Source organism: Dysidea avara, chromosome 7 (genome assembly GCF_963678975.1).
Source record: "Dysidea avara chromosome 7, odDysAvar1.4, whole genome shotgun sequence".
Lineage (NCBI taxonomy): Eukaryota > Metazoa > Porifera > Demospongiae > Dictyoceratida > Dysideidae > Dysidea > Dysidea avara.
Window position 1 is genome coordinate 6,519,445 of NC_089278.1, and position 17,890 is coordinate 6,537,334.

Genomic DNA, 17,890 nt, shown 5'->3' on the forward strand with positions numbered 1-17,890 from the left:
CATTCCACAGAATCAGCACATGCCCATAAGTAGCAAAGAAAGTATGCCCAAACATGCACAATTCCCTTCATGTATGTCATACTATATATATAGCTAGCTAGTAGCTACCTAACCATGCATATTATGTATAGATGACCTGAATAATACATGTACACAAACACACACACAAATTGAAAAAGGCCTATTGTAGTTCGACAAGGTATCGCAGTCAATGTATTTTGGAGTCTGTTCATCATCATTTTTACTGGTCGTTAGCTGGACAACACGCACCGTAAATCCCAGTAACACCTAAAACAGCCCGTGTTATTCAGGTCATAAAATTGTTAAAGAAGCTGAACCCAGCTGTCAGCGTGTCCAGCAATATAGAAGACCACTGTATTGGTGGAGGGTGTCCTTCAACTAGCTTCTTCTCAATTTTCTCCTATTAAAACGACAACGTATAACCAACCACAATTTATCAATAGAAGTTTAACGTACCCAGCCGCCGTAATTCATTATCCAATCAGTCAAATAATTCCTGAAATAATCTAATATCCATGCGGTAAGATTGTCAGCTACATTAAGACCCTTCTCCGTACAATAAGTTACTAATCTTCCACCAAATGCAATAGAAATGATAATTTTCCCCACAGTAATTCCATCCGTGAACAGACTCCCAAACACTTTATTAAAGTTACTGTGTAACGACTCCTTAGTGAGCCTCAACCTGTCACAGAGCTCGGATAATTTTCCTTCGTAATCTTTAGCCACTTTCGCGCACGATCGGTGGATGGCAGAGTAGCATCGACCTTGTTTTACGGTAGAGTCACATGTTGACAGAATATACCACCTCACTATTTCTTCAGTCTGGTGATGCAGTTCGTCTTTCCCGCTTCGTACCGTTACAGGTTGTTTCCCTCTAGTATTTCGCTTGGTAGGCAGATCTAAGTGTAGTGGTGGCACTGCACAGGTGACTGCTGCGGTGGTGGCCATGTGGGCTACGTGCGAGTTTCACTACTCTGCAGAGTTTCACTATACTATTCACTATTATATACACGCTATTCTGCTGAGTAAGCACTAGAGACACAAGTTCACTCGGTTTGCTGAGTAATGCTTTAGTAGAGCATTATATTATCTGATCAAGTTATATAATTACATCACTTACTTGCCCTATTTGAGGTGAAACTGAAAATAGTTACACAGGGCATTATGTCGTAATATCTATTTTCAAATACAATGATGTAATAATGAAAACACTAGACATTGGTGGAAGATTTATGTCTCTGTCTATGTTGAAGTAGTTCTGGTTTAGTGAAGTGGAAATGGCTACAACAAATAGCACAGAAATATTCTTCCCTGTGCACAGACAAGCTATCAGAACCTGTTAGACACAATATAACATGAATAAAACTTGTTACTAACACACCATGACTGGAAGGCTTTGCTGCAGCCTTGCACACTGACTGGTGTTGAAGGCGATCAGCCAGGGAGAAAACAAATGTCTCTTCACAGTCTGGACAATGCCAAACACTCTTTAAATATGGAGTGGACGAACTGCTGGCAACAGTGTCTCTATCTACTAAACTGAAAGGTCAATCCTTGTATTGCATAATCACCATGGTATTGTGACTAACCAATCATATGTAAGATAATCTGTAATAACATATCCACCCTTAGTTGAGTGTTGAACTGGTTTAGCATGTTCCCCTTCAGTAATCAAGAGTGAAATGCCACGATATGACCCTCCGCTATCTAATAAACAAGATGTAAAGTGTTTAGCTACTAACAAATGTCACCATTACCAGCAGTGGAGCCTTTGTATAAGTTGGCTACATGTGTTGATGGGACTCTCTTTAGTGAATAAGGGAAACTACTGGATAAAAACTCTGACAGTTTATTTGACAATAGGTCAGTCAGTTTGTTGACTTGTCGTTGCTTAGTAAACAATGTCTCTCTATTGTCATCTTCATCCTGCTCATTGTCATGTCTGTATATACCTATGAAGGAAAACAACTTGTTACAAACAGGACATGGCAACATTGATACTGACTGTTTAGTTCTAGTTTAATTTCAAGGAGATCGGTCATGGTTGATCGTAGTTTCTGTACTGCTGCCAATACTCCTACACCGTCAGAGCTATTCTGAAAGTGTATCTCCAGCCAACTGTCAACTATCACTCTACAACACAATACACTGTACACACAGTTCTGTCCACCCAGTATACAACCTGCTGCAGTCACTGTTAGTGTCGATGCTACGACCAAAGAGTGTCAATGTTGGTAGTGCCGGGGTACGCAGTACATTCACAAGGTACGGCTTATCAGTCTCGAGCAAGTCACTAGAAACAATCACTTCGTATTCCTCAGCTACACAGGTTTGTTGAACAACTCACACATAAGCTAGCAGTTCTACACCATCTCTGTACTGAGACTCCCTGACCTAGCAGAGAGGAATATCATATTCAACCAGCAGCCACAGAGTCTGTGCAGTTAAGGAATTTTGAAACTATAGACACCTCAGGATGTAATTTAACCAGTATGTGAGCATGGCCTCGAAATGCTATAGTATAACATGTAATGAACTACCTACGGCATTCTTAACGTAACATGATACAGCAAACATTACCATTCCAATCAGCCTTACTAGTATTGCACAGTAACTTACATGTTGCTCTAACAGTTCAGGGCTGCTGGAGAAGACACTACTGGGATGGAGCAATACAAACTGCTTGGTCTATGTGAATGGGATACTGAGGGAGGGAGGGATGATGATGGAATACCTTAGTGTGGTATACTTGCTCTGAGTCTCTTCTCCATGAGTTGCACTCATCAGGTATTGCCAGTTGTGGATAAAGACCACTAAAACAATAATACCAGGTACAACACACACACCACGCACACACGCACACTACACCATGCACACACACAAGAACATCATAAACATGCACACTACACTACACACATCACTAACCTACATAATACAACTTTCAACAAATTTATATCTTTCCTTGTAAAGTGTCTGTGTGTGTTGCAAGCTTCCTATAATGATATCATTACACAATAACAAAAGGTACTATTATTGTTATAGCAATAAACAAACAATGAGTTGTTATTGCTTACACACCCGACCACAAATACGCAGGTTAGGGGTCCCACAAGATCAAATTACAACCAACAGACCTTACTCATGATGGACACACAAACACTGGGGTAATCCCTACACTGTAGTACAGCCTACACAGCAGCTCACTTGGAGTTGAGTTAGGTCATGAGTCAACTTGAACTCCATGTCTCTCAGCTGGTCCTTATTATCAATGCTGACATCACCATCATCATCACTGATTACTCCCTGCATGAGGTAACATGTGAACCCTTGATGGCACCTAGCTGGGTGCAATGATGTCATTGTGGTGGTGCAACGATGTCATTGTGATGTCACATGAGGCATACCTACCCCTTCCCCATCCATCTTGAGCATTTTCCTCTTGTGTTGTGATCCATATTTTCTCTTCCTAAGTTCCTTTAGCTCTTTCCTTCTCTCACGGCTGCTACTCTTTGTATGGTAACTGTCTTGTGCATAGTCTTCATCTTTTGTAAAAAGGTTGGCATCCTACACAAACACAACTCCATATACTAAACTGATGATACCACACATCACAAGCAGTATATGCACGCATACGCACGCACGCACGCACGCACGCACGCACGCACGCACACGCAGTATCTCTTGAAACTGCTGTTGTAGTTTTGTCATCTCATAAAGTCGTTGCTGCTCCAATCCATGACGTTTACACCACTTCAATGAACTATGACTACCACTAGAAGTCTTCACCTATCAGAGGAACAGCAAACATAACTCCCTTACATCATAACAATTATGTCATGTGGAAATCAAGTGTTAACATTTTTCTACAATCACCATCCTAATGGTTCCATTATCATCCCACCTGTATCCACTCATCAAAGGCATTCAACAATGTGAAGGGGTCACCGTGATCAGATTCCAGTGGTCGCCGAGCAAGCTGGTAAACAAGAGAGCCATAAGGTTTCATCTCATTATTAAACATCAGTCTGCTGGTAGGTACTCACTCTAGCTTGCTCTTCTCTCATGGCAGCTCTATGGAATGGTGACTGGACACTGAGCCCAGCTGCTATTGCCAGTACTACATCAACTACCTAAGATACACTAATATGATGTCATTATGATGTAATGGTGTAGCCCACATTGAATACAGTAGCCATTATCAACATCTTTCCCATCACCACATCAACCGGCAGCTGGGCTAGCATTCGTCCAATCAATGTTAAGTGCTCATCATTAGTCAGTGCCCCTTGTTCCTTCAGGAAACTCATAGATGTTTCAATGCTAGCCAGGGAGGGTGACTCCAAGAGGGGAAACCTGATGAACAGCATGTCAACATGAAACTAAGCCACTTAGTCTCATGAGTCAGCCATTATAGTCATGTGGTGATGATATAAAAAAAACACCAGGTCAACTATAAGTGTTGGCAGGAAGAACAGCTGTGTAATGTATTTTCTATAGAAATGAGGTGTAATGTTGTCTAACAATTTTTACATATTATCAGTTCTATTATATACAAATGTCATGAAATCCTGATGTAATTTTGGCAGTATCAACAATAAAAGGAAATATGGCTGACATACAAGACTATTTAGCACTCACGTTCGTGGATTCCCCAAACCAAGCGCCACTGTTTGAAGAATCAGAGAATCCAAAGGCACACGTTGGATCTCTGGAGTGGAGTAGCTAGGAAATGCTTCATAGTCTGCCTCAGAGTACATCCTATAGCAAACACCAGGTCCAGTACGACCTGTTGTAAAAGCTACATAACAACAAGAGATATGGCAGCTACACTGATACCTGCTCTACCCTTCCTCTGCTCAGCACTGGCCTTGCTGATCCAGAACTCCTGTAACCTCCTCATCTTAGCCTGAGCATCATATCCCATCTCCTTCACCTAACAATATAGCACGTACAGGAGTGACACAAGCATGACAGGAATGGATGGCACCACATCTGCTTCACTGAAACCCTCACTCAGACAACACTATTACTTATGTGGCTCACCTTGCCAGAATCCACAATGAATCTCACTCCATCAATTGTGATGGAAGTTTCAGCTATGTTGGTTGATATGATGCACTTACGTACACCGTCAGGAGGAACATCAAACACCTGTGGCAACAACAATTGATTCACAGAACAATTGGATGGGGCTGGGGATTACCCTATCCTGCTCCTCAATAGATAGGGCACTGTGCAGGGGGAGAATGATCCAGCGTCGAGTGAGCTGTGCATACTCCTTTGCCTTCTCAAGGAGTATAGAGATCTCTTTCATGCCACTAACAAACACTAGTAAATCTCCACGCTCGGTAGCAGGATACTGAAACAATCAAATATAACCCGTAGCATTCACCTTGCCATGCATACCTTGTGGTCAATTCTCTCCATGATGCGTATATAAGGTGCTGAATCCATCTTCTCAGGTTTAGAGGAGGTTCCCTTTAGTAAAGGATTAACCACTGGACAATACTCCACCTCAATGGGGAACAGTCGACCTGGCACCTAAACATGTTGTAGAGTTAGTATCACCAAGAGTCCATAATAAGACTCTTGTATCACTGACTGACAGATCTGGTACCTGAGCAACTGGAGCATCATTGAAATAAGATGAAAAGAGTTGAATGTTAATGGTAGCTGACATCAAGACTAGTTTAAGGTCCTTTCTTGTTTGCAGTAAATGTTTCAACACTCCAAGTAAGAAGTCAGTGTGAATGTGCCTTTCATGAACCTACCACAGCAATGAAATTATGCATACACAAGCATGCACACACACGCACGCATGCACGCGCGCACACACACACACTACACACACACCAGGGGCAGATCCAGGAGCTGGTAAGGGAAGACGCCGAGAAAAATTCTGTGGCTATTGTGTAAATGTACTTAAAGTTTACAGTAAGAGATTTCCAATGTTATTATTATATCTGAGAGATATATACGTATAAATGGGTTATAGATTTTAAAAATTATTCTCCAGGTATTGTTGAGTAGCAACTGATCCAAATCAAAAATGCACAAATTGTAATGACTACTATTAGAGTTATTGGCTGTTCCATTGGATTATCTCGTTGTTTGTGAAATGCAGTTAGCTAGTTAAGCTGGAGAAGGCAGTGCATATGGGAAGGATGTTTGTACCCTCCTTAATGAACTACCTAGCATAAATGACAACTCAAAGTTACATCTTAAAAATAGAAGGAGAAAGAAGGGCAAATGCCCCATCCTAGATCTTCTATTGCACACTATACTAAACACATTTTACCTCATCTACTACAATAATGTCATATTGACTAAGCACTTGACTGGTTCCCAGTTGACGTAACAGTAACCCTGAACACAACAAGTACATACACATCACCACAAGATGGAGTTGTCATATACCTTCAGTGAGGAACACGACCTTTGTACCACCTGTCCTGCTGTTCTCAAATCGCACCTGATGTTATAGGAAAACAACAACACAATAACATCTGACTGAGATTGTTAAGGTATTTTTTTATGGGGAGTAAGTCAAGTACTGATATACTTGATGTCATGTACGTATGTGCAATATGAACAATGGATGCTTGCAAGCATATGTAGCAGCATCATCAAATCACCTATTTAATTATAAATACAGTACTTTATGGAAACCTGGCAACTACCGGACAACGGAAGCCTGCATATGTCAAGAAGCAATACTAACAGGAAGTCAACAGACGTCATAGACTGAACTAATGCATACACCTCACTTAGATCATTTTTATGTATTGTATCGCTTAGTAACTGCTTTTGTATAAATATGTTGTATCCATTGTTAGTGTGTGGTGTTAAGACTTATCTCAAGTAGTGAAACATATCCTACACGTACTTGTACATCAAATTTAGAGCTGAACGATTGTGAAATTTTGTTACTTTCACGATTGTGGGATGCAACATATCATGATTATGATAACTATCATGATGGTATAATTATTACATACATCAGTGTTATTGTACATGCATATTTTTTTACGGATTGTTTATTCTAACGAAACATGAAAACAGTGTGTTCAATTACAGATGAATAATAGTATATCACATCCTTATAAATTCAATGGTTTCTAACAGGAAAGCTCTTTAACTAGTAAGACTTATTCACACAATGAACTGGCTCAGAAATGTAGGGTTGTTTTTCAGATCAAGTCCTTCCACAACAATATGTGCACAGAATTAACTAAGCATGAAATGTCACATCATACAGTACACATCAACATGTTCAGAAACAGTCACAATTTATCATATAATCTCCCAGTCCTAACATCAATACAAACTATACTATGGACTGAATTTGTATTGTCAAATTTCAGACCAAACATGACTTTGTACAACCTTTTAGAACAGTTTGTCATTACATTATTGGTTGTATAGTGGAACTCCGAATTGAGGACACAATAGCTCCATAATAGGGATAAAGATTTTGGTTCCAACAGGTCTAAACAATACCTCCGTATTTTACAGCAAAAATTCCTGGTCCCAAAAGTGTCCATTGTAGAGAGGTTCCACTATATATGTATGAAGATTTTGACAGTTACATGCACACCTTAATATAGCAGTCACCTGATAGGCTATTTCTGAACCATACTCATTCAAAGTTTCATAGCCCACTCTCTTAGCCAATGAAATACAAGCAATTCTCCGTGGCTGGGTACAGGCAATACTGGACATACCAGATGACAATAGATACTGTGGAACCTGTTGACAATAATAATAATGGTGATGATGACACTGTTACCGTGGTGATGTAGCTTCAGTGGAACCTGTCAATAGTGCACACCATGAGTCGTCAAGTCTTAACCAATAAGGGTATAAATAGTCCCATAGTATGGAATACATGTAGGCATTCTTGTTTACCAATAAGTGGACCTTACCTCCTCATTCCCCAAAGGAAAATTATGCAAGGCACATTGGCCAAATTGAGTACTAAAGTGATGTAATGTTTGCTATAACTGGTATAAAGAGAGCCACTCAGCTTGGTTAATATTTACAGTGTGGAGACATGTTAAACAAACCTTCTTCACTCCAGCTGACTACTCCTCCATTGCAAGTGTGTCAATGACTACTAGCAAGAGTAAATAATGGAAAAGAGAGTATCCAACTGCCTTATACTGCATCAAAAATGTGCCTAGACATGATTTAAAGTCTGGGCACTTCAAACAGTCTGAGCTAGTAGGTGTTTATTACTTCATTCAACACTTACTTTGACAGCACTACATGATGGCTTCTCTACTTGAGGTACTCATTATTGATGCAGTATATGACAGTTGGATACTCTCTCTTCCATTATTTACTCTTGCTAGTAGGGATGGCAGATACTGACATTCTGCTATACGATTATTGTCAAGAGTCACTATCACAATTGTCACGATTATTGCCTACTTAACTACTGTAACAAAAAACACTGAAACATTCAACTAAATGACAAAACAAATTAATTGATTTTTCAATTTGAAAATTGCCAATTTTGATTATCACTAGTTGACAAAAATTAGACAATCCTAACAAAATAATCACGATTATTACATAATTACCATTCCTAGCCTAATGACTAGCTATATGAAATGACAAGTCCACTGCGAAAAGAAGTTGAAACTTCCTTCTCAGTGAATAACAAGTACTCATATTGACTTTTCAAACTATCTGATTGTATTTCACTTTTTACGTGCAATAATTGCATTAGATAGCTCGTGAAATAATCACAAGTCACATATTAAGTATCATCCAACCCTAATATACGCCTAGTTGTGCAACATTTATGTGGTTCAAGTAGTTGGACAACTAACAACCTTCAATAAAGGTTGAACCAATAATGCCACTTCTGTTTTATGCCCTGTTAGTTGAATAGTTTTAGTACAGCTGCTTTATTACAGTGACTGACTGCTCTGTTAGGGTATTTGGATCTCTCAAAATGAAGAGGGTCATGTGAGTGGATTAACTGAACAGGAGTACCCATTAACAACACAGTATGTGTCCGTTGAAATGACTTCCATTAACAGATTCCACTGTCCATGATGACCTACCTGTGTGGACTTGCCACAGCCAGTATCACCAGCAACGATGACAACCTGATTTGTTTTGATCATTTCCAATATCTCTTCTTTGTGCTGCCATATGGGTAGGCCCTTTTGTGCCTGTTTGATCCGCTCCACTTGGTCTACCTGCAGCAACAAGTGCCAGGGGGCACCATTTTAACTGACTCTGACCTTTTGCTTTTGTAGGAAATTCATGTAGTGTTGAAGAGCATCAGTGAACTCCACCAGAACACGGTGGGGAATATTACCCCCTGCAATGAAAAGCAGTGTTAGTGGGAATGTTAAAGAATACACAGCATAGAGACATATCCAAGGTGATTTCCAAGTTTGGTAGTGAGTTATAGGTGTGGGGGTCTGGGGACACAGTCCCCAGTCACTGACAGATTACGTACATTAAAATGCTTCAAGATTCATGATTTCATGAGTGAGATGTTTAGTTCCCTTTAAATCCTAAATGTTAATCAACTATATGTACTGGCCAGGTAATGTAATAATCCAAATGGCTAAATATTCATTTTCTCCAATTAAAAACTCAATATTTTACCTTAGCTAAATCATTAAATTTCAATAGATTCAAAACTTGTATTCCATTATGAATGTTCTATTAGAATAGTCTATAATAGAGTATCTCATAGGAGGTCAGTAGCAATTAAGCACCTTTAGAAATTAATTACACAAAAGTTGATATTCTGGGATGAAATAAAATGTGTAACAAAGTGTGGCATCATTGTTTTGTTCACAAAAATATGGCTAGTGCTAGAAGATATGTGTCAAAATAGAGTTACATAATTTTTCAGGGTCTTTTACAAAACACCATAATGCTTATTATAAGAAGCACAATCCGTACATTGAACAACTCCCTGTCACCCCTACCATTTGCTAGTTTTTGTATTACGACTATTAAGATTTCAAGCCGAAATGTGCAAATAAGGTAATATTTTAAGTAGCACTTAAAGTGCTGCCAACCCCCTCTGGAGTACTTCGATCAGTAAAGATTTTTCAATACATAACCTTGTTCTCTCTGTGAGCTATGCCCTGTTCCCATTTATTGTGTATCTGTTAAACCAAGATAGTCTAGTGTTCCTACTGTAAACCTACAAGTTAAAATTCAGAGGAGGTTTCTGGAACCCCAGGAGACCCCCTAAATACGCCTCTGCAGCAGTTGACATTCAATCCATTATAAACTGCACAACACCCAGGGGGTAAATATAGAATAGCACAGTTATATCTAGGGCTCTGCAATATACCTATATTAAGTCATACCGAGGTGTTAACAAAACCATAATACTATATAGCAAGGTCCAATACCAAACCATGATACCAAAGTATCGAAATAGCGAATATATTTGTATGTGGTTAATAATAAAATACAAGGAATCATATAGATATCGTGGTACCAAAATAAGCCATATGTTTACAGAATGGGTAGCTTAATGCCAATGTTTTTTATCTTGCCACTTACTACATACCATTCCTATTCAACGTTTGTTGTTGTACAGTATCCGTTCAAGGGCAATACCTATATTTAGTAATACCGAGATATTATTTTAAAATACACCGAATAAGAGCCCTAGTTATATCAAGAGTTGATATTGTTAGCTCTCCTTTTTATATATACACACAAGTTCTATGTGTCACATATACACATAGGGTGTATGCTCAAACTGAAAGCAGCAATCTGCTACAAAGGTGTACAAATCCCTTACACCATGGCCAGACCAGCAGACCAGAATTCTATGATTGCATAATATATTTCCCTCACTACTGACTGCTAAGACCAAAGCTAGAGTTCATACTTACAATTAGTCAATGAAATCTCATGGTATTACCTTAGTATCCTCTACTTACAACCACCAATAGCACAAAAGCATAGTCTGTACATCATTCAAACAAGTAACTTACTCCTTTTTAACCAAAAAATGCCAACACATTTCCATAAAATAGGTGTACTCATGGTCATCAGACCATTGTAAAATGATGGACTATTCATACACACTAAATCATACCTTTTGGTTTGGGAACATCAACCACTGGTAGTGTAAACTTCTGACTGGATTTGTCTGTATCAGACATAGTGTTGTAGTCAACAGTGTAAATGTGCAGTACATGTCAACCTTTAGTTGTGTGTAAGCTGTGTTTACTCTTGAATTTCTGGTAGCGATAAAAGAAGGGCCAGAAATCTCGATGTTCTTTACTCCCTCTGTAATTGCATGAACAAGTGGTAGAGGACGCTTAAGTAGATTTACACTTACTCAGAAAACAGATTATAATGCTTGAACAACAATCTATCCAGCTCCCTTTCATATGACCGCCAGTCAAAAGAGGAGCTCATCTCTCCAATTGCCGAGTACCACAATCGATTCTGTCGCCGTCGTTGTCAATGGCGAGGAAGGGGGCGGGCTGGCTCAATGAAGCCAAATCCGTGGAATCTAAAGTTTGTTACACTATTTGTTAGATAAGTAACGAGTTTTTTTGGTACACAGGCGAACGAGTGGCTGGCGCAGTCCAGAGCAACTTCTCACTTTTCAGATCAGTTCAGCGTGAGACAACACTACAAGAGGTATTTATGGCGGGTACGTGTGATGTGGCTAATGAGATGTTACTGTAGAGGCTACCAAATAAAATCTTCCCTCGATCAACTAGTTGCTAAAGTGACCAAGGTAGAGAACACATACATGGTGACTGTTCTATTAGAGATTATGCTTTGTTTTTAGGGTCCTGATAACAGAGACCAGTTAGACCACCTGACTGACCTAAAGGTAATGTTTATCAGCTAGTCTGATGGTGGTCAGATACTATACTAGTGTCTTGGGTTAAGTGGGGAGTGCTCTTGGGATTGTCATACTAAAGAATCACATCAAGTTTTTTGTCTACTTTGTGTCTGTGTGAAGGCAGAGCTTGTATTACTTAGACCACTCCAATCAGTAATGATGTTTCTTGTTCACTGCCCACATCCTTTTTGGAGAATGTCGGAAAATATATTCTCGCAACAGATTTTTGAAAAATTCCAGATTTTAGAAATGCATATTGGGTTGCAACAATTGCCAACAAAATATGCTAAATCTACTGTTTTGGTGTCATAATTTAGTGAAAACCGGGCATGGTGCATCGTACAGATTGATATACTCTAATAGAACAATCAGTAAATCATACTTAGTTACATTGCTGAATTTCGCCTGCAACTGAATGTAATTACTTATTGGAGAGGCCTTACAAGCCTAACACACACTGAGTGAGGATGAGATTGTTTACTTGCTAGGTTAAGCTTGCTGACCAACTTGAGCTGATTAAACCACAAGCTGTAGAACAAGACTACTTCAGGTAGTACCAACACCACTAGTAATGATAAGCTGTTGTATGTTATGGTGACTGCTACAGGCAGATGGAGTCACTTTATTCTGACCGCACTAATGTGATATCACCATTGGAAGAGGTGCCACCATCATCAGATGAAGAAGACAGTGAGGAATTAGATGATGAGGAGATGTAAGAAGTAGACTAGTTGTTAGAGCTGGTTGAGTGGTACTGCTGTTGTGTAGTATTTCATCAGCTATTGCTAGTGATAGTGATACTGAACCAACTAGAGTAAGTGTAGGTAGCATGTGTGTAGTGTGTGCATGTACACAACACACACACACACACACACACACACACACACACACACACACACACACACACACACACACACACACACACACATACACACACACACACACACACACACACCTACCTGTTCCTGCCCAAGTGGGTCACGTGTTCCCCTAAAGGGGAAGCAAATCGTGTGCAGTGTGTATGTATAGTAGAGCTGCAACAAATATTGGATATTCAATGGTTAAGATTTTATCCGGATACTAAATTTACCATTCGGATATTCGTTTACTAGTAAATTACAAGTGTTTACAGTGGAAATGGTGTTGGTTACCAGCTATATTTCTACAAGGTGGACTGTTCTGCCATGTAAAATTGATTATAAAGACAACCACCATTATAATTATTTCAAGAGAAAATGTGAATTCTGGTACTTTAGCTTTAATCAAAATGTTACCAAATAGTTCAGTATTCATTCATTTAAGACAGGATACTAAATTTGACATTGTTGCAGCCCTAATGTGTAGTGTGCGTGTGTGCATGTATGCATGCACGCACATGTGTGTGGTGTGATTTATAGTGTAGCATGTCACATATCCACACATGCATCATATCTTTATACAGGCAGTAATGGAGGTCCAGGCAATTGGAACCTTCTCAGCAGCAGAACCAGGAGACATCAGTTTCAAGGCTGGTGAGATTCTATCAGTGTTGGACTCCAGGTAGGCTAACATCAGCACAATGTAGATTGTTGCCATTCTCATACTCAGCCGTGATGATGGTTGGCTAATTGTAGAGAATGCTCTTGGAGAGAAAGGCTTAGCACCAGGCAACTATGTTACGGTAAGTCATATGGTAAGTCATATGGTATGGTTGTGTATATTGTATTAGTGCCTGCACTCCACATCTTACCAGAATCTTTTTCAATATACAAAAGAAATATATTATTTGTCCCTACCTTTTCTGCAGTAGTAAAATACAGAGATGATTTTGTCACTGCTATTACTAGGTTTAATCCAGAAGTCAAAATGAGTTTTCCAATAGTTGGTTCAATCTTTTGCCTGAGAGTTCTCTGCCACACTCAGTGCAGTAGAGTAGGGATTTCTCTCACTTAGGCCATACCTATTGAGCACTTTTTGATTAAGATAAGAAGATCATGTGACACCTAGAAATTAAGTTGTAATTGTTGCAAAATTACTGAAAATACTTTATTAGAACAGTCAGTGGGTAAACTTGAAACATAGATCCCTTAAAGCCAATGTCCCTCTACTCCTGGCTAAGTAAATCTAAAACTTCAGTGCTGTGTATAGCTCGTTGAGCTATGTATGTAGCTACTAGCTATGCTTATATCCATATAGTTACTTGGCTTGCAGTGTAACCTTCTGAGGCATAAACCATGTATAAATATGTTGAATGAGTATGAGTGAGCAAAAGAACTATAAGGTTTCTTCTGTACAGACGCGTTTTGTGAGTGTTAGCTTTCTAAGAAAGTGTAGCCATAGATACGTAGTATGGATGTTATTAGAAGTTATAAATTGACTGCTTTATTGGTGTAAGTGTGAGGTGTAAGTGTGAGGTACAATTCACCACTCAGTTCAAATTCTCTGACTTGGTGGGTGCTCAACCAGGAGCCAAATTCCCTTTCAAAAATTTCATGTAGGGTCTTAACTTTCTGTTGTAGTAGTATACACCTCAAGAGAAGTTTAGTATCTTATGTTATGTAGAATTTTGTCACTGTTCCACTGCAGGCATTCACCTCAGCTAACAGACAGAGGACTTCATCTAGTAGGCCTGTATATTGTGTGGTGAATATTGTTATGTGTTTTGTGTTGATAGTTCATCATCACAACTCAACCAGCAGTGGCCACAGAAAGTACTTGCAGTGTTCAAAGTGTTGTTGTTATCATTGTATCATTGCAGAGGGAAGGAGCTGTGGGCTAAAGTGAAGTCAGTGGTGAAGCAGGTACTATATGAGTGACACTTGACCACAGACACTCCATATAGCCATGTCATTTCAGACTAGTCTTGGTGATGTGCTCAACGCAATGGGGGCTATACCATCTGGCTTCAGGGAGTCTACACTAGCCTACCTACTAGCAGAGAATGGTACTGGTGTCTTGTTACCAAGTTTGCAGTAGCATGTGCCCTCACTGTAGCTGATTATCACATGTCATCATGGCTTGTTCCCAGCCTCAGTCCAACATTTGTGTCCCTGGTTGACCTTCCTTGGGACCACAGCAAGAATATGGTTAGGTGTTCTTTAATAAACTAGGCATCACCATATTAGGTATCACCATATTTGTGATTATGTAGTTGGCAGGTAAAGCTGCTGCTGTGAGCCGTGAGTGTGTCATAGTTACAGCAAGAATGATCCCAACAACTGGAACAAGTGAACATTACTGTTCACTTGTAGAGTCTTGTTAACATTTCACCTCTAGATCTCACTGTGTTGTCAAGACACATCAGGATAGCCACGTTTGATGGAAACAATGTGAGTAGGTGACAGTGACAGAGACAACAACTTGTAACATGATGTTGTAGGTGTTAAGTAACATACACACCATACGAGCAATGTGGAGTGCACAAGAGCCGAGGATGTGGAAATTCCTACAGAAGGTAGTGTAGTGTATGTGTGGTTGAATGTTCTAACAGTAGCTATTTCTTACAGACCACGCCACAGTCAAGTAGCTTGTTCCACAGGACATTTGCTATAAGGATGAATAATGCCGATCCTGAACTAAGTATGTCATTGTTGCATACTGGATATATCTATATTCAAGTATATTGTCTATTTCAGGAATCCTCTTTGAATTAGGAATTACTGTTCGGAGAGAGGTAATGCAAACACTGGCCATAGCTATTGTGTCTTGCCACTGGTTGAAGTGGCAACAACGGCCAATAATTAACTATTTACACTTTACACACCAACACCACACAACACCTACTTGGCACCAAAACCCATAAAAACAAAGCTGAATCCAACCCTTCCTAGTTTGCCTTTCACCAGAAAAAAATTATTTTATACAAGTGTATCTAGTGGGCACTTTGTGCTTTCTGCCTGCTCAACTCTTTGATGGCACTGGTAGCTACAGGTTCTCAATTTTAGATTTTGCAAGTGTTGATTCAAAGACTTTGTATGCAAAACTGTCAGTAAGTGGTGTCAAAAATTTATTGCGTGTTAGCTGAATGCAATGTAGTGTATCAGTAAATATTCTAATAGAGCATACACCTTTGTTAACATCTTAGAAAACAGGTGATGTCAAAGAGCTGAGTTGTGGCTGGGCTACCCTACCATTGTTTGAGCAAAATGGCCACCCCATGGCAAGCAGGTAACTACATTATATGACATGCATGTCAATTGTGAAGTATGTCAATAAAGAGCATATGAATTGAAAATCAATGGTGGCACTCCATTTGAAGTTGGAGTAGAGCTGGACCCAGCGCAGAACATTGAAGGTAAATAAACAACATCATAATAACACAAGTTATAAAACTAGTTAAACAGCAAGTGGACGATTTATCCCCGCCCTACTCCGAAGCAGACGTATACCAAAACTCTATGTTCAACTGGTAAACTCCAACAAACAAACAAAGACCCAATTAAGGTCGGTCACTATTGATCCTTGTCACACTTTTACATACACTGTAGTTGGTGCCCATCCAGTCTGATCACTACAAGATCTTGTGTTCCATTAATTGCCTGCTATCGACAAATGCTAGGCTCTGCGTTCATGAGGGAGAGATCAGGATCAGTTCTGCCTTGTGAGCTATCTGTGTCTCTACTGACTTGTTGTATGTGTGCTCTCTAAACAGTTCAAATCAACAAGCCAGCCCTCGGTGTCTTCCTGAGGGCTACAGATCAGCCAGATGTGATGGATGTGCTAATGGTAAGTTATCCTGGATTATCCAATCACTAGAGGCCTTAGGCAATTTTCAGGGTTTGCTTTCACAGTTTTTGTTAAGGAGTTCACAAGAATTTATAAAAAAACAACAACAAAAAGCTTAACACTTCATGCATTCTCAGACAAAAGTTTATCAAACATTGAAATTTTTATCCCACAAAAAAATTCTAGCATTACAGTAAATTTATGAGTCTTGTAACCTGCTACTATTTGGACTATACTGTATAACAATGAAACATATTATAGACCATCTGGACTGCTGCCCTTAAAAATGCTAAAAGATCTGAGCGGGTATGTAGTGTGTGTGCGTGTGTGTGTACCAGTTACAATCAGTAAATCACTAGAGCAATCTTGACTGGATGGCTGGTTTATTGGAGAAAACTCTACTGGAGAACATATACACATTATTACATAGTACTTCATTGCCGCAGGCAGTATGGGCCAATGAAGATGTCGAGAATGTTAGTCACACTAACTACTGATCATGTGATCTAGTGTGTTTTTACCACAGCAACGAAGTCGGGTTATCATGGGACACATACAGGAGAAGAGCATTCCACAAAGACCATTTGATGTGACAGAACAATTGTTCAGCTTGTACCCTTCAATACCCAGCAACAACAGCAGCTAGTAACAGTTATATCCTACTGCTACTCTACCCAATTTATACATGAAATAGTCTACCAGCATGTACTATAGCAGTTGAGGTATTGGTGATATTGAACTCTGTACCGTCTCTTATTATCCATTGCATGTTGATAAACTTTACATCTACCTCCCTCCACATGGTGAGGCAAATCTATACAAGGCTATAATCTTGCATACTGTCTTCTTGCCATGTACCAGATGTATTGATCTCCCACCATTTAATTATCATACCATGAATGCTTTTAGCACAGTATGGCAGTTGTGGGGCATTAGCTCAAGGTTTAATGCCCAGTTGCAACATGAATGCTCTATTAGGATTGACTGTACCATTACAGTATCCGATCTGTACTTTCTGCATGTCCTGAACAGAGATTTACAGTTTTTGCAGTATTCTTCACAACTCCCCCAGTTGTGTTGTGGTTTTCATCCAACCTTTTTGCCTTTGATTTTTGCAGATACAAAATTCTTAAGTACTTGAACCTTCTTCCCCTACTCTTTAAGAGCTGGCCATGTCTTTTTTGGTCACTCATATGATGCTTATTACCAGCAAATCATTATGTTGTGCATGTATTTTAACACTGATATTTCTCATAGTAGATATGGTATTAGTATTACAGTTTGTGAAGTCAAATCTTCAATGTC

General features: G+C 39.4%; 2 protein-coding genes and 1 long non-coding RNA gene across 5 annotated transcripts; 1 reads left to right on the plus strand and 2 right to left on the minus strand.

Moving 5' to 3' along the window:
* Positions 1-681: 681 nt before the first annotated feature.
* On the minus strand, positions 682-975 carry LOC136260732 (uncharacterized). The gene is made up of 2 exons (XR_010703637.1): positions 835-975; positions 682-788 (listed from the first exon to the last, which is right to left on the minus strand). It is a non-coding gene; the product is annotated as an uncharacterized lncRNA (long non-coding RNA).
* A 228-nt stretch (positions 976-1,203) lies between these two features.
* Positions 1,204-11,523, minus strand: LOC136260698 (probable ATP-dependent RNA helicase DHX34). 2 transcript variants are annotated; one of them, XM_066054527.1, is made up of 30 exons: positions 11,363-11,523; positions 11,225-11,310; positions 11,117-11,170; positions 9,282-9,361; positions 9,099-9,236; positions 7,639-7,773; positions 6,442-6,496; positions 6,323-6,390; positions 5,642-5,791; positions 5,431-5,565; positions 5,228-5,383; positions 5,068-5,175; positions 4,861-4,957; positions 4,663-4,810; positions 4,203-4,377; positions 4,068-4,154; positions 3,926-4,000; positions 3,694-3,810; positions 3,433-3,588; positions 3,229-3,327; positions 2,950-3,017; positions 2,759-2,837; positions 2,644-2,712; positions 2,372-2,418; positions 2,207-2,317; positions 2,030-2,157; positions 1,782-1,976; positions 1,614-1,731; positions 1,406-1,563; positions 1,204-1,360 (listed from the first exon to the last, which is right to left on the minus strand). In XM_066054527.1, exons 1-30 carry the CDS (start codon positions 11,440-11,442, stop codon positions 1,236-1,238), a joined length of 3,297 nt encoding a protein of 1,098 aa, XP_065910599.1. In that variant the 5' UTR covers positions 11,443-11,523; the 3' UTR covers positions 1,204-1,235. The 2 variants fall into 2 exon arrangements, with proteins under 2 accessions (XP_065910599.1, XP_065910600.1); XM_066054528.1 differs by lacking the exons at positions 9,099-9,236; positions 9,282-9,361; positions 11,117-11,170; positions 11,225-11,310; positions 11,363-11,523 and having other exon boundaries at positions 7,622-7,640.
* LOC136260704 (nephrocystin-1-like) lies at positions 11,443-17,874 on the plus strand. Of its 2 annotated transcripts, XM_066054539.1 has the most exons (27): positions 11,443-11,544; positions 11,594-11,670; positions 11,719-11,770; positions 11,825-11,869; positions 12,370-12,431; positions 12,489-12,596; positions 12,650-12,695; positions 13,323-13,420; positions 13,469-13,541; positions 14,447-14,483; positions 14,535-14,571; positions 14,619-14,661; positions 14,717-14,804; positions 14,855-14,946; positions 15,012-15,087; positions 15,137-15,189; positions 15,240-15,314; positions 15,367-15,439; positions 15,496-15,533; positions 15,945-16,027; positions 16,078-16,154; positions 16,204-16,303; positions 16,348-16,460; positions 16,512-16,585; positions 16,847-16,891; positions 16,945-17,061; positions 17,112-17,511. In XM_066054539.1, exons 1-27 carry the CDS (start codon positions 11,491-11,493, stop codon positions 17,229-17,231), a joined length of 1,956 nt encoding a protein of 651 aa, XP_065910611.1. In that variant the 5' UTR covers positions 11,443-11,490; the 3' UTR covers positions 17,232-17,511. The 2 variants fall into 2 exon arrangements, with proteins under 2 accessions (XP_065910611.1, XP_065910610.1); XM_066054538.1 differs by having other exon boundaries at positions 14,447-14,571; positions 17,112-17,874.
* Positions 17,875-17,890: the final 16 nt, after the last annotated feature.

What these genes read in the sequence shown, in the direction of transcription:
- LOC136260698 (XM_066054527.1), bottom strand. Translation starts at nt 11,442, where the DNA reads ATGAGCTCCTCTTTTGACTGGCGGTCATATGAAAGGGAGCTGGATAGA. An exon ending in GCAGAGGAAGGGTAGAGCAG is followed by an intron (nt 4,811 to 4,860) that starts GTATCAGTGTAG and finishes CTTTTACAACAG; the next exon opens with GTCGTACTGGACCTGGTGTT. An exon ending in GGTTTGGGGAATCCACGAAC is followed by an intron (nt 4,378 to 4,662) that starts GTGAGTGCTAAA and finishes GCTGTTCATCAG; the next exon opens with GTTTCCCCTCTTGGAGTCAC.
- LOC136260704 (XM_066054538.1), top strand. Translation starts at nt 11,491, where the DNA reads ATGGCGAGGAAGGGGGCGGGCTGGCTCAATGAAGCCAAATCCGTGGAA. An exon ending in TGTGGAAATTCCTACAGAAG is followed by an intron (nt 15,315 to 15,366) that starts GTAGTGTAGTGT and finishes TATTTCTTACAG; the next exon opens with ACCACGCCACAGTCAAGTAG. An exon ending in TAATGCCGATCCTGAACTAA is followed by an intron (nt 15,440 to 15,495) that starts GTATGTCATTGT and finishes TGTCTATTTCAG; the next exon opens with GAATCCTCTTTGAATTAGGA.